Consider the following 12,474-nt stretch of genomic DNA (forward strand, 5'->3'; position numbering starts at 1 on the left):
TGCCACTCACAACTTTATTTCTACCAACTTTAGGTGTTGTCCTCGCTCGCATCATGGAATCATTCTTGGCATACACCGAATAAGGCACTGGTTTGGCACCGCGGTGAAAGCGATTGCCTTAAAGGCATGTTACGAAGCAACGTGCATATATATATTATGTATGTATATATATACGCATACATATAATGTTGTTGCGTGTGTAGATACATATGGTACGTGAAGGTGCACGGTCAAAGAAAATATTATCGAACAATACAAGCGACTCCTGAATCGGTCCATAAAGTCGAGTGTGTGGAACAATTGATTTCGAAAGTCGTGGCATGGGTGCGCATGGGTCGAAGAGGTCGGCGCGGTCGATCAAGCAAACGATGATGTCCATGATGGGTCGCTCAGCCCATAGCATGAATGACGACGCTTTGATGGCTGCTGTGTCCAAGGTAACTCCGGACGACACGTCATGGAACGTCGAGTACCGCCGCCCGCTCGCTTCCTCGGACCATTACCACCACTACATGCCAACAAACATGCCGCTGTGTCCCATCTACCAGGAAAGCTACGTGCAGGAATGTGGCCGGTCCTGGAAGCTCATCTGCAAGGCGTCGACGCCCAAGATGCGGCCGTACAACAAGGAGGGTATCGTGCTGTTCTACGACGAGTTCTTTCACCGGTTGTTTCAGCGAGATCCGGGGTTCTACGACATCTTTCCAGGCATCCGAAAGCGCATCGAAGTGCTCATCAAGGCCATGAAGTTCATGCTCAACGACGCTGGCCTGGAAGAAACTAAAGTCATCGAACGATGTCGCAACTTGGGCTACCGGCACAAGACCATTCCAAAGGTCCAGCCGCACCATTTCGCAGCATATGCCCAGACTTTCGTGGAAGTGGCTATGTATTGGCTCGACGTCGAGGCAACTCCTGACGTGGGTGAAGCGTGGAGCAACCTCATCGGGTTCAACCTCAAGTACATGCTGCAAGCGTATCTCCACGACCTCGTCGACGAATCCGCGTGGAATCAAAACATCATTGCGCCAGTTGCAGCGCGCAATAGCGAGGACACGGCAAAAAAGCCCCCCGGGGTGAAACCAGTCAAGAAGAAGGGCCAGTCCAAGGTCAAATTAGACGCTAGCACCAACGTCCACCACTAAAAGTATACACACAAACACACTCTTATCGCCACCCCTGGCTTGCATCGTGCTTGTGTAAGATAGTTATATATATGATTAGCATTGTTTTCTACGTGAGGAAATCGTACAGGTTTTCTTTGCCACATAGAGCTCGAAGGTGGTGATGTCGAGTCTTTGCAGCCTTCGTAGCTACGCCCTCTAGGATGAGCTCTGCTAGCTTGTTGGCACCAGACCTAGCCCCCATGAGATTTCCAGCAGTAGGACCAAGCTGTAGCGCCGCATACCCCCCCATGACAAACAAGTTCAGGTCCGACTCCCATCTGAGTTCGTCGTCCAGGGCAGGCAGGCCCCCGACGGGTGGTGCCCCCAAGTGTCGCATCCCATCGAAGAGTCGTTCTTTGGTCACGTCGATGTCGGACCCTGTGGCTAAAATAATGTGATCCACCACTATCTCGTCTGCGCTCGACCCGTCGCTCAACGTCACGCGCAGTTGGGTGTCGTCGCATGCACCAATCCGCTCCACGTTTGTCACCACGGTGTTCCCTCGGTGGTGGTAGTTGTGGGGCGTGGCCACCGCATGCAACTGCGCTAGGGCCGACCGCGTGACCGACCCGCCCCGCCTGGCGTCACGAATGCGCTGCACTTTTAGCTCCAGCGTGTCCTCGTCAAAAAAGTCGGCCAGCATCTTGGCCCGGAGGAGGGGCGAAATCCACTCGAGGGGGACGTCGTACGGCTGCACGAGCAAGGTGGGCTTCCGTGTGACCAGCGTCACATGTTTGGCCCCCCACGTTGAGACCACTTCGCGAGCCAAATGCACGGACGTGAGCCCCCCGCCCACGATCAGCACGCGTTTGTGTCGCATGCGCTTGGCATATGCGACAGCGTGCAACGCGGCGTCGCTGCTGTGTACAATCAGGTTGGTCGGGGTTTGTTGCCACAGGGGAGTAGCCCACGCGGGGATGCGGGGGATGTTTTGGGTTCCAATGGCTACGACCACGTGCTTGGCGACGATAACGTTGCCACCAGCGCATGTGACCTTAAACAGCGGGGACGACGACGTGTCGAGCGGCTCGATGGCCACGGCCGCCGCCTTTTCGACCATCGACGCGATGCCGTACTGGTGGATAAGATGTTCTTGAAACTCGGCAAACAGCTCGCGCGACGGACACCCGAGGAACTGTCTATCGTTCTCGCTGAACATGGACGTGTTGGTTGTGAACGCCCGATTCCGCCGACTGAATCGGATCGACGGTGGTGGCTCGCTCACCTGCGACTTGAGCTGATTCGTCGACGTGGCGTAGTCGCGAAGCCCTTCCGGTCGCAGCGGGTCCAAGTGGACATTCACGGGGCTGCGGAGGTGCGAAATACCAAACGTGGCAAAGTTGCCATTCCACGTCGAACACCACGTCCCCGATGGGTCGAGGACGCGAATTTGACGACGAAGGCACGACGACGACGACGACGACGACGTTGGCAGGTTCTTGGACTGGTTTCGGGGGCCCTTTTGATTTTTTTTTCGTCCCAGCTTTTGTCTCCAGAACCCCATGTGAATCGTGTCGCGCTCTGTGAATTCCGACGACGCGTCCTCTTCCAGAAGGGCGAGGACCAACGCGAGGGCGTGGGGGCCAGCGCCAATCACAAGGATGGGCGCAATGTCCCCCGATGGCGGGGTTGTGGGGCTCGATGATGCGTTGTCTGGTTGACCCATGAAATCCTATAATGGACGCTCGCTCGTAGGGGGACCATCCCTGGAGGTCGAGTCTCGACGATGGATGCTTTTTTTTCCGACGGCATGTAGCCGCCGTCGGATGTGATCGAGCAGCAAATGGTCCCGCCGTCGGATGAATTTCCGATTTCGACGCTTGATGAACAAATTGTTTGCCAAGCAGACTCGAGGGTTTGAGCTAACGTGGACCTTCTGTGCGTCTACCGTAGTAGGCCTGTGGCGCTGCTGTACCCTAGTACTATGGCTTCCTCTTAATCCCACTCAACATTTTGTTATCTAGTAAGGTGACTATGAATTAGTACTGTACTGTACAGTACTGTAATGTATTATACTACTTCGAAGTACTTCAGTGCGTACAGTGTAGTAGTAATTTTTTCACAGGATCCAATTATTTACCAATCAAAGACCGCCAAGCAGATACTTTGATGCGATTGGCCAGTTGCTCACGTTAACGTTATGAATTGTTCTTGGACAAAGGGTTCACTATTAACATTGGAGATTTGGTAGGAATTTCCGGACTCCGTTCAATCGAATCTCGCCAACCAAATCGAGCACCAATCTCTCCCATTGGTCAATCCGAAATGGCTTGTCGCTGATTGGCTACAATCCATTTTCGAGTTTCTACTGGAAAGGGTGAAGTGGATAATGGCCAATCAGATGTCTCGGCTCTATTTGTACGAACCATGCAAAATTGGGAAATTTGAAGAAAATCGACAATAGTATGCCATTTTATGATTCATCTAACGTTATGTAACGTTCTACCCATCCTCGTTCAAGGTGGTGGTCTTATGACGCTGCATTCTCGCTCGATGCTTTCTACGACGCTGGCGCAGTCTCCTTGGTTTGCTCCATGAGTCGGTTGCGCTCCGCTTGGAGCATGCGACAGAGTCCTTCCAGTTTGCTGATCTTGTCTTGCGCCTTCTTGGCTTCTTCGGCCACTCGCCCGCGCTCCTGGAGCATTTCGATGGCTCCGTGGTCGTACTGGTCGCACTTTTTCTTGAGGTTTCCGTTCTCTTTTTCCAATCGCTTGATATGTTTCGACATCTGCCACAAACACGTCAACAAATATATATATATATCGTTCAACACCACATATATATATATATATATCGCCACAAATAGATACAACAACACATATCTTTCTGTCTATATACCTTGTCCATTTCGTCACGCAACGTCCCAAACATCGTGTTGCTCTTGGACAGCGTTTCTTGCACCACTTCAAATTTCTCGGAATACGACGCCAGTTGGCCCTACCGTAAGACATATAAAATATTCATAGTATCCTATATATATATAGAGAGTATTCAAAGCCTATTGAAACCCAAGTCATCGCAGCAGCAGCAGCGTGGTTGGTACCTGTAGAGCCACTTCCCGCTCTGAAATGTGCTTGGTTTGCTCCAACGTCAGCGCAACCTGCGATTATATCAAGTTAGCCCCATTCTGACAAGGAAATTATTCCATACCTTTTCCGTCTCGCGCTTGGTGAGTTCGATTTGATGCTGCAGCTTGGCGTCGGCTAGCTGCACGGCCAAGTCCTTGGCCTGCAGCTGGTGGGCATAATGCTCTTCGCGCAACTCATACTGCGCCAGGAACGTCTTGAGCTTGCCTTGCAGGGCTTCGTTGTCGTGGAGCGACGACACGTAGTCCTTGCCCTGCTGCTCCATTTTCTTGCTCACGTCTTCGATCGTGGTCTGGAATTGCTGGCTCAGCTGCTGCCGCTTTCGGTCCTCTTCCTCGGCGATGCGACGGGACTCGGAGATGATGGTCTTGTTTTGTTTCTGGAGCTCGCGGCACAACGATTCGAGTTTGCCCTTGGTCGAGTTCACTTTCAAATTCGATTCGACCAACGCCATCTTTTGCTCGCGCATGACAATGTACTTGGCGTGCACTTCGCTCAGCTTTTGCTGCAGCAGCGCCAAGTGCCCCAACATCCCCTGCACGATGTAGTCCATCTGCCCGACGTCGCCGCCGTCTTTGCTTGCGGCCTCCCACGACGCACTCGCGTCGTCCACAAGCTTGGAATCGCTGAAAATGCCGCTGATGTCCACATCCAAGCTTGAATCCCCCACTTGAAGCTGAGCGATCTTGCTTGTCAACAGATCTTGAAGGTGCGAAGCCCCGCCATCGTCCTTATGACCTTTTGACGACGACGGCTTCTCGTGTTCCTCGCCGCTGGTGGAGTGGCGGGAGCTCTTTTGCTTGTGCTTGTGCTTCAACGAGCGCTTGCGTCCCCCGTCCTCCTTCGCACGTTCCCCTGTCGTGAGCAACGGGCTGCCACTGCTTGTTGGGCCGTCCATCGAGGGTCAGATCGCCAAAATAATCCGTTCGATATAAATATGGGGTATTTGTATCGGCGTTTTATTTGAAATGTCCATTTAAAAAGGGGACATTTTGCCTCGTTGGTGTTAAATGTTGGATTTGAAATGCATTTAAAATCCACAGTGCACCTGATCCAGCAGTCACTATTACAGTAGCATGGCACTAATTTCAGATTGGTTGGTGCAACGTCCTGTTTTCATGTTGGCTCGGTTGCGGTCAACTCCAAATCGACTCAACCGTTGCGGCGCAGTTCCAGCGTTTTTTAGCTCCAGCGAAACAACAGACAGCATGGCCGATCGAAGCTATCAACATCGAAGTGGAGGACGTCATGGTGGTGGCGGGCGAGGCGGCGGAGGACGCGGCGGCCGTGGAGGCGGCGGGTTTCGAGGGGGTCGCGATGGCGGTGGCCGTGGTCGACACAACCGTGACGGAGGCGGCGGTGGTCGCGGCGGTGGTCGAGGCGGAGGTCGTGGTGGAGACTCTTGGTTCAAGCAAGAAGGCTACAACGACGGTGTGGCCAGTAGCGTGGACGAAGCCGACGTCGGGATCAAGGTGTTCCGCAACGACATCCCCGGGTTCAACGGCATCGTGAAGCAGCGGTTCTCGGACTTTGTCGTGCGCGAAGTGTCGGTGGGTGGTCGGGACATTGCCCACCTCACGGACTTGGAGCTTCCCAAGGGCAAGTCGAAGAACCGAAGCATCCACACCATGCTGGCCGACGCGCTGGAAGGGTACCTGGGTTTGTCGTTCGCGAAATCCACCGCCACGAAGGATGCGCATCACGCCAGCAGTGCCGCCACGAAGCCAAGCAATGCGGCGCCTTCCGGCTTGGAAACCGTCGTGGACGCACTGTCCAAGCGGCTGGTGGCCATGTACCTCGCCACGCGCGGCGATGCCAAGGTCACGCAAGCCAAGAAGAAGGTCAAGACTCTGCTCGCCAAGGTCGAAGCCATGTACGACGCGGACGAAGCCGCTGCGCTGGGGGCGTTTCTAAACGACATTCAGAACGCCGAGCAAGACAAGACGGAGCTGGAGCTGGTGTATCACTTCCAGCCGAGCAGCTCCAAGGACGAACGCACGGCGCTCCACACGTTGATCCGGGAGCTTGGCAACGAATGGGTGGTGGGAGACACGGTCGCCGGTCCGTCGGGCGACCAGCAGATCGTTCGGCTGCGGCCGCTCAAGGTCAAGGGCAACAAGCGCAAGGATGTGGACCAGCGGGGGTCCAAGGACTTACCATGGCCACACAACCGCCCCAACTACCTCAAGTTTATCCTGTTCAAGAAGAATAAGGAGACTGTGGACGCTATGCAGCACATGGCCAAGTTGCTGCATATGAACCCTGGCACGTTTAGCTACGCCGGCACCAAGGACAAGCGCGGGCTCACATCGCAGTGGGTCACCGCGTACCGCGTGCCCCGCGAGACCGTGGCCAAGATCAACGCCAACAAAAACTTCAAAGATTTTGACGCGTACCCGTTCCTCGTGGGCAACTTCCAGTACGTGTCCGAGCCGCTGGTGCTGGGCGACCTCGACGGCAACCAATTCTCGATGGTCCTGCGCAACATCCCATCGGATGTGTCGGACGCGCAAGTGGATGCCGCGGTCTCGGCGTGGGCTTCCAGTGGGTTTGTCAACTACTTTGGCCTGCAGCGATTTGGCACCAAGTCGATTCCGTCCCACGTCGTACGTTGTCGCAGATAGCAGCGATGTATATGCGTGTTGCTTAGCCACGACGTGGGGCATGTTGTAGGTGGGCCGGGCGTTGCTGCGAAAGGACTACAAGCTCGCGACTGACTTGATCCTTTTGCCCAAGGTCGGCGATGCGTCTAAGATCAAGGAGGCGCGCCAGCATTTCCAAACGTACAAGGACGTGTCGGCGGCGTTGCGCATGTTTCCGCCGTATTTGATTGCCGAAGTGGCCGTCTTGGAGGGGCTGCAGCGCCACGGGTTGGACGAGTTCCACCGCGCGATTCAAAACATCCCCCCGAAACTGCGCATGGTAAACACATACACACATCTCCCCCTTCTTGTTTGTCTCATGTTGGCGTTGGTATAATAGATCTACACGCATGCGTATCAGAGCTACATCTGGAACGAAGCCGCCAGCGTCCGGCTAACGACCTTCTCCAGCACCCATCCGGTGGTGGGGGACATGGTCGTGCGCGGGTCTGTGGTGGGTTCGAGTGGGGTGCAGGTGGAAGACTGGGAAGGTGCCGACGGAGACGACGCTTCCCGCGACCAGCCGGCTAAGAAGCGTCAACGGGTGATGGAGCACGACATTGTGTTCATCACGGAAGCCAACATTGGCGAGTATTCGATTGAAGACGTCGTGCTGCCTGTCCACGGGTACAACACGCTTCTGCCCAAGAACGAGATTGCCGCGGTAAGGGTTCCTAAATGTATATGTCGTTGTATACCAATGCATGGAGTGATATTGGACATGCTTGAACAGATCTACGAACGATGTGCCAGAGAAGACGGCGTGGACTTTGCCAGCTTGAAACGCAATCAGAGCCCCGAGTACAACCTGCCGGGGTCGTACCGCCACATTGTGTGCAAACCCAAAGCCGTGGCCCACACCATCAAACGGTACAACGACGAGACGATCCCGCTCGTCGAGTCGGACGTCGACCGGCTCATGAAGCGCACGGCGCCGCCATCCATCCCCGACGGTCGATTTCGATCCATCTGCCTCGACTTTATCCTCCGTACGAACATGAATATGTTTCTTGATTGTTGGTCTAATATGGTCTGATGGTTTGTGCGAGTAGCATCGTCGAGTTATGCTACGATTGCCATCCGTGAACTGCTCAAGCAAAGCTCGAGCATCCACGTGCAGCTCGGGTTGAACGAACAAGGCGCAGGACAAGCCATGGACACAACCTCCAAGACCAACACGGCCAAGTCGATCCCCATTGGCCGACCAGGGTTCAGTTTAAGCAGCAAATAAACCAACATTCATACATTCATATTCCAGTGGTCGCTTGTTCGTAGGATGTTCTAGGATCGTTCGTTCGTAGCGACCACGTCGCGACTGAATCGCTGGGTTATCACGTCAAAATAGACCTCGTACAAGGAACACAGCCCCACCAGTGCCACGCCCACGACCTGCCACCATGGGTTCTGCGCACAAGTTTCGCGTATTATGTACTCATATACTATAAACAAATGGATTGTTTAGCATATGTATAGAGGGCGTACCACGATGCAGGTTTGGGTGGGGTGGTCCAAGATGTGGTAGAAGCGTCGATCGCAATTTGGAGCTACATATGTACGTCCAAGTGTGAGATAGATTGCTCAATTCATGCACGGGTATGCCAAGTTGTTGAAATATCAAACCCACTGGAACACTTGTTGGCGTTGCTGCGAAACGTCTGGTGGCCCACACACACGGCAGGTCGGTTGCATGTGTCTTCTACTACGACTTACACTTGTGTGAAAAATCAATATCCTTCAAGTAGGGTGTGGTGATGACTGAAAAGTCACCTGAAACGTTGGATGGCGGCGGCGACGGGCGGTGGAAGCCGACGCGGGTGTGTTTGGCATGCACGACCAACCCAAGGGACTGCAGCGCCATGGTCCCGAGCACAATCGGCGACCGATACATGTTTGGCACGCGCATGTTGTCGTCAAGAGGCTAACATGAACGAGCTAGGGTCATCCTTGAACGTGGTTTGTATGCTTGACAGTATGAGTGTGTACATTGGTAAACACATCGCCTTGGTCGTCGATGTCTGGATAAGCCCAGTGATTGCCCACGACGTGCTTCACGGAATGGCCTGGCTGGATGCAGAGATATGTTGGTCTTCTGAGCACATTGATAATTATTAGCATGTGAGTGGTTCGTCATTGTAACTTGACACTCACAGCAAAGTGGCATTGCCGGGTAAGACGAACGAGGCCAGAGGCAGCGATAACAGTGGCGAAAAGTGCGACAGTTGAAAGCGCAACGTCGGCAAGTCTGCAGCTGCGACACCGGGACGGACGACAGTGAGGTTCACAGTCGCGTTGTACGAGAGCGGAGCCCACGCCAACAGCTGCATCGTCGCAATCAACATGGGAAGGCTCAAGATGGAATATCACGTAGCTGATGCATGCTCAGAGCACAATAAATCATTTCATCCTACCGTGGCATAGAACTCTTTGGGCAGTGTCAAGCAGGGGCTGCGAAAGTCCACGACTGCGTCCCAGTAGGACGACGTGGCCTCTGTCACAGACTTGCCGCAAACTGAAACTTGGTACACTAGGAAGTGTGAGATACGAAACTAATGATGGGTGATCACGGTGTACTGGGAAAGCTTGTGAATCGCTGGTAATAGAAATCGTCTACTGTGTTCATAGGCTCGGACCAGAGGATTGTATCTGCTGTCGAGGTGAGAGAAAGGTGAGGTCGGAGATTGTACTGTTATACCAGACGATGGACCGAATTGGAGGCTAGCGGCCCCCGTAGCGTAATCCATGCCACTGTAGGTGTACTGCATACTGTTGGGATCGGACCCATTCACGTACGGCCACAATAGCTCTGTGCGAGTGGACTTGATGCCCACTCCGATGACCCCGTCGACTGTCCAAGGTCTACCGCTCCATTAAGATCACGTGGATGTGGTAAATGTACATACACATGCAAATGAGGAGGTCGCCGCACAATCTTGATCATGGTCTGAACGGAGTGCCCGTTGAACGCAACCGACACTTGGCTGCTCCGATGTTTCTGTTCCGCGGCTGCGATGTCCTGGAAGAGGACAATTCCTTGAGTCATTGGCGAGAGCAATACTCGTTTCTGCTCTCCATCTATGATGATGCTGATCCAGGGGTTTGAGTAGGTTTTCGGTATGATCGTAGCATGTGCCAGAGCGGCGGCCGCCGTCGCCGCGACGAAGAAAACCCACGGCATGACGAAACTTGGGTCGTTCCGGATAATATTGAACAAATAACCGGATTCACGAACCAATCAAAACGGAGCCTCGTGCTCCACTTATTGCGTCCGCTTAATATCCGGACGTCTCCTAAATAGCGGTTTGAAGTTGTGTTGGTGGCCAATCGAAGCAATCGAGGATGCCGCGCAAAGGAGGGAAGCGAGTAAGTGCCACACACCATTGCCCTCCATGCACACGATGCTCACAGAGGATCGACATGTAGAAAAAGACTAGGACCCATGTGGCCACCGGGGCCGCCACGAACGCGGACGACAAAACCCCCAAGAGTTTTGTGTTCAAGATGGGCAAGGCGCCGGCGTGCGTCTTGTCGTTGGTTCAAGACATGCGTCAAGTGATGTTGCCGTTCACGGCCGACCGCCTTCGTGAAAAGAAGTATGGCAAGGCCATACATGTCCTTGGCATCTCAAATAGACTTCTCACGTTCTTCGGTCGTCCATCTCTTTAGGAAGAACACCATCCAGGACTTTGTGCATGTAGCAGCTCCGTTGGGCGTATCCCATTTCCTCGCGTTCACCAACACGGATGCAGGTACCAACATGAAGCTCGTGCGTCTTCCTCGCGGCCCCACGCTCTCGTTCAAGGTACTCCACATCGCCTCTCCGTGCTGTCCCACCACGCCCTGACCCATGTGTATTAGGTTGAAAGCTATTCGTTGATGAAACACATCCAGCGCATTCAAAAGCGTCCCGTCGATGCTTCGGTATGTCCATTCGTACCTGACATCTTCTGACTTGGACTAGTTGGCGTTCAAAACGTCGCCGTTGGTGGTCCTCAATAACTTTACTGGCCCAGAAGACCACATCAAGGTATCGTCAGTTATTGTTTGCGGAGTGATGGTCGTTGCTAAGCCACGAACGAACCCATAGTTGCTCAACGCTACGTTTCAAAACATGTTTCCCGCCATCGACGTACAGACGATCCAGCTCACCGAGTGCCGCCGCGTGGTGCTGTTCCATTACGACAAGGACGCGGACGTTGTCGAGTTCCGTCAGTTTGTCATCCGAGCCATGCCCCTCGGCCTGTCCAAGAGGTGCGTACCACCACCAACACACACTAATTTCACCAAATTGGGTTCAAATGCCTCGAATTAGTGTCAAGACACTGGTCAAGTCGCGCGTGCCCAACCTAGGCAACATGGAAGACATTGCCGACTTTGTGTTTGGGGGCACCAACACCGGCATGACGTCCGACAGCGAGGTCGACGACGAAGCCGCCCACGTGGTGCTGCCCGATAAGTTTCGTGGTCGTGGCAACCAAAAGTCCGAGAGAAGGTATTCTCCATTGACCCCAAAACACTTTGTGTGCTGATTCGCCAAATCTATCGATTCTTTGTATTCTATATTGGATGTAAATAGTTGTCTGTTGATCTCAATTAGTGTAATCACACTAATTGAGATCTCACACTAATTACGTGCTGAAGGTGATTCTCTACAATATGATTGGCTCAATCTTTCTGCCGATTCTTGTGTACATTTATTTGGCTGTGTCGATTCATTCTCCATGTACAATTTTAAGAATAGTACGTCGTTTCAATGTGTTATGGTGCTGATCATCTAACACTATTTATGTTAGTGCGGTGCGGTTGGCCGAGGTGGGACCGCGTATGACGCTCAAGTTGACCAAGGTCGAGCGCGACATGTGCGACGGCGACGTGTTGTACCATGCTTATGGTACGAATACGATTATGAAGTTTCGGGGGCTCCAAACCGCAACCCCCCGAAACCCCGAAACCCCGAATGCCCACATGATGTGGCTAACATGTGTGTTGCAGTGCAAAAGACCCCCGAGGAAGCCGCCAAGCTCAAGGCGAAGAAGGACATGGCGAATGCATTGAAACGCAAGCGCCGCGAAGAGCAAGAAGAGAACGTGAGCAAGAAGGAGCACGCAAAGGAAGAGAAGAAGCTGGCGAAGGCCACCAAGAAGAACGCCGTCGAGAACAAGCGCCGCCAACTCATGCAGTACGCCAACACGGAGGAAGTGAGCGACCTCGAAGATGCCGAGTACTACCGCCAGGAAGTGGGCGAAGAGCCCGACGCGTACATGTTTTCAGACCGCAAACTCAAGGAGCCCAAGAAGCCGTTTGTGAAAAAGAAGTTTGGCACGACCACCAGTCGTCGCGACAACAACGACAAAGGAAAAGGCAAGTTTGCCAACAAGAAGGAAGGCGCCAAGTCCACGTTCAACAAGTTCAAAGGCCAAAGCGGTGGCGGCGCCAAGAAAGGCGGCGGGGCCAAAAAGTCTGGCGGCCGGCGAAAGTTTGACCGACAATAATACCATATTATTCGCAACAAAGTAGGATTGATTGTCCTCGTGATGGGAGAATATTGCACTTGACGAACTTGTATGTAATCGGCTGACTCGA

At 53.5% G+C, this 12,474-nt stretch overlaps 6 protein-coding genes across 11 annotated transcripts; 3 read left to right on the forward strand and 3 right to left on the reverse strand.

The window, feature by feature from the left end:
- Nucleotides 1-227: 227 nt before the first annotated feature.
- On the reverse strand, nucleotides 228-2,832 carry H257_00410 (hypothetical protein; the record flags this gene model as incomplete). The annotated part of the gene is made up of 1 exon (XM_009823092.1): nucleotides 228-2,832. One exon carries the CDS (start codon nucleotides 2,830-2,832, stop codon nucleotides 1,234-1,236), a length of 1,599 nt encoding a protein of 532 aa, XP_009821394.1. The 3' UTR covers nucleotides 228-1,233.
- H257_00411 (hypothetical protein) lies at nucleotides 248-1,242 on the forward strand. The gene has a single exon (XM_009823093.1). The coding sequence runs from the start codon at nucleotides 321-323 to the stop codon at nucleotides 1,143-1,145; it is 825 nt and encodes a 274-aa protein (XP_009821395.1). The 5' UTR covers nucleotides 248-320; the 3' UTR covers nucleotides 1,146-1,242.
- A 713-nt stretch (nucleotides 2,833-3,545) lies between the features above and the next one.
- Nucleotides 3,546-5,203, reverse strand: H257_00412 (hypothetical protein). Of its 4 annotated transcripts, XM_009823094.1 has the most exons (4): nucleotides 4,317-5,203; nucleotides 4,210-4,266; nucleotides 4,005-4,103; nucleotides 3,546-3,894 (listed from the first exon to the last, which is right to left on the reverse strand). In XM_009823094.1, exons 1-4 carry the CDS (start codon nucleotides 5,148-5,150, stop codon nucleotides 3,667-3,669), a joined length of 1,218 nt encoding a protein of 405 aa, XP_009821396.1. In that variant the 5' UTR covers nucleotides 5,151-5,203; the 3' UTR covers nucleotides 3,546-3,666. The 4 variants fall into 4 exon arrangements, with proteins under 4 accessions (XP_009821396.1, XP_009821398.1, XP_009821397.1 ...); XM_009823096.1 differs by having other exon boundaries at nucleotides 4,005-4,266; XM_009823095.1 differs by lacking the exon at nucleotides 3,546-3,894 and having other exon boundaries at nucleotides 3,895-4,103.
- A 151-nt stretch (nucleotides 5,204-5,354) lies between these two features.
- H257_00413 lies at nucleotides 5,355-8,355 on the forward strand. 2 transcript variants are annotated; one of them, XM_009823099.1, is made up of 6 exons: nucleotides 5,355-5,518; nucleotides 5,546-6,858; nucleotides 6,926-7,174; nucleotides 7,235-7,558; nucleotides 7,628-7,883; nucleotides 7,947-8,152. In XM_009823099.1, the coding sequence occupies exons 1-6, from the start codon at nucleotides 5,371-5,373 to the stop codon at nucleotides 8,123-8,125; spliced, it is 2,469 nt and encodes an 822-aa protein (XP_009821401.1). In that variant the 5' UTR covers nucleotides 5,355-5,370; the 3' UTR covers nucleotides 8,126-8,152. The 2 variants fall into 2 exon arrangements, with proteins under 2 accessions (XP_009821401.1, XP_009821400.1); XM_009823098.1 differs by having other exon boundaries at nucleotides 5,355-6,858; nucleotides 7,947-8,355.
- On the reverse strand, nucleotides 8,120-10,082 carry H257_00414. Of its 2 annotated transcripts, XM_009823100.1 has the most exons (10): nucleotides 9,795-10,082; nucleotides 9,587-9,750; nucleotides 9,466-9,537; nucleotides 9,303-9,418; nucleotides 9,043-9,212; nucleotides 8,878-8,980; nucleotides 8,662-8,812; nucleotides 8,519-8,593; nucleotides 8,377-8,438; nucleotides 8,120-8,298 (listed from the first exon to the last, which is right to left on the reverse strand). In XM_009823100.1, the coding sequence occupies exons 1-10, from the start codon at nucleotides 10,067-10,069 to the stop codon at nucleotides 8,176-8,178; spliced, it is 1,311 nt and encodes a 436-aa protein (XP_009821402.1). In that variant the 5' UTR covers nucleotides 10,070-10,082; the 3' UTR covers nucleotides 8,120-8,175. The 2 variants fall into 2 exon arrangements, with proteins under 2 accessions (XP_009821402.1, XP_009821403.1); XM_009823101.1 differs by having other exon boundaries at nucleotides 8,519-8,812.
- Nucleotides 10,083-10,198: 116 nt separating this feature from the next.
- H257_00415 (hypothetical protein) lies at nucleotides 10,199-12,468 on the forward strand. Its single transcript, XM_009823102.1, has 9 exons — nucleotides 10,199-10,254; nucleotides 10,315-10,484; nucleotides 10,558-10,693; nucleotides 10,750-10,812; nucleotides 10,853-10,918; nucleotides 10,979-11,142; nucleotides 11,204-11,383; nucleotides 11,685-11,782; nucleotides 11,884-12,468. Exons 1-9 carry the CDS (start codon nucleotides 10,231-10,233, stop codon nucleotides 12,381-12,383), a joined length of 1,401 nt encoding a protein of 466 aa, XP_009821404.1. The 5' UTR covers nucleotides 10,199-10,230; the 3' UTR covers nucleotides 12,384-12,468.
- The last annotated feature ends 6 nt before the right edge of the window (nucleotides 12,469-12,474 follow it).

Source organism: Aphanomyces astaci (genome assembly GCF_000520075.1).
Source record: "Aphanomyces astaci strain APO3 unplaced genomic scaffold supercont1.1, whole genome shotgun sequence".
NCBI lineage: Eukaryota > Oomycota > Saprolegniomycetes > Saprolegniales > Verrucalvaceae > Aphanomyces > Aphanomyces astaci.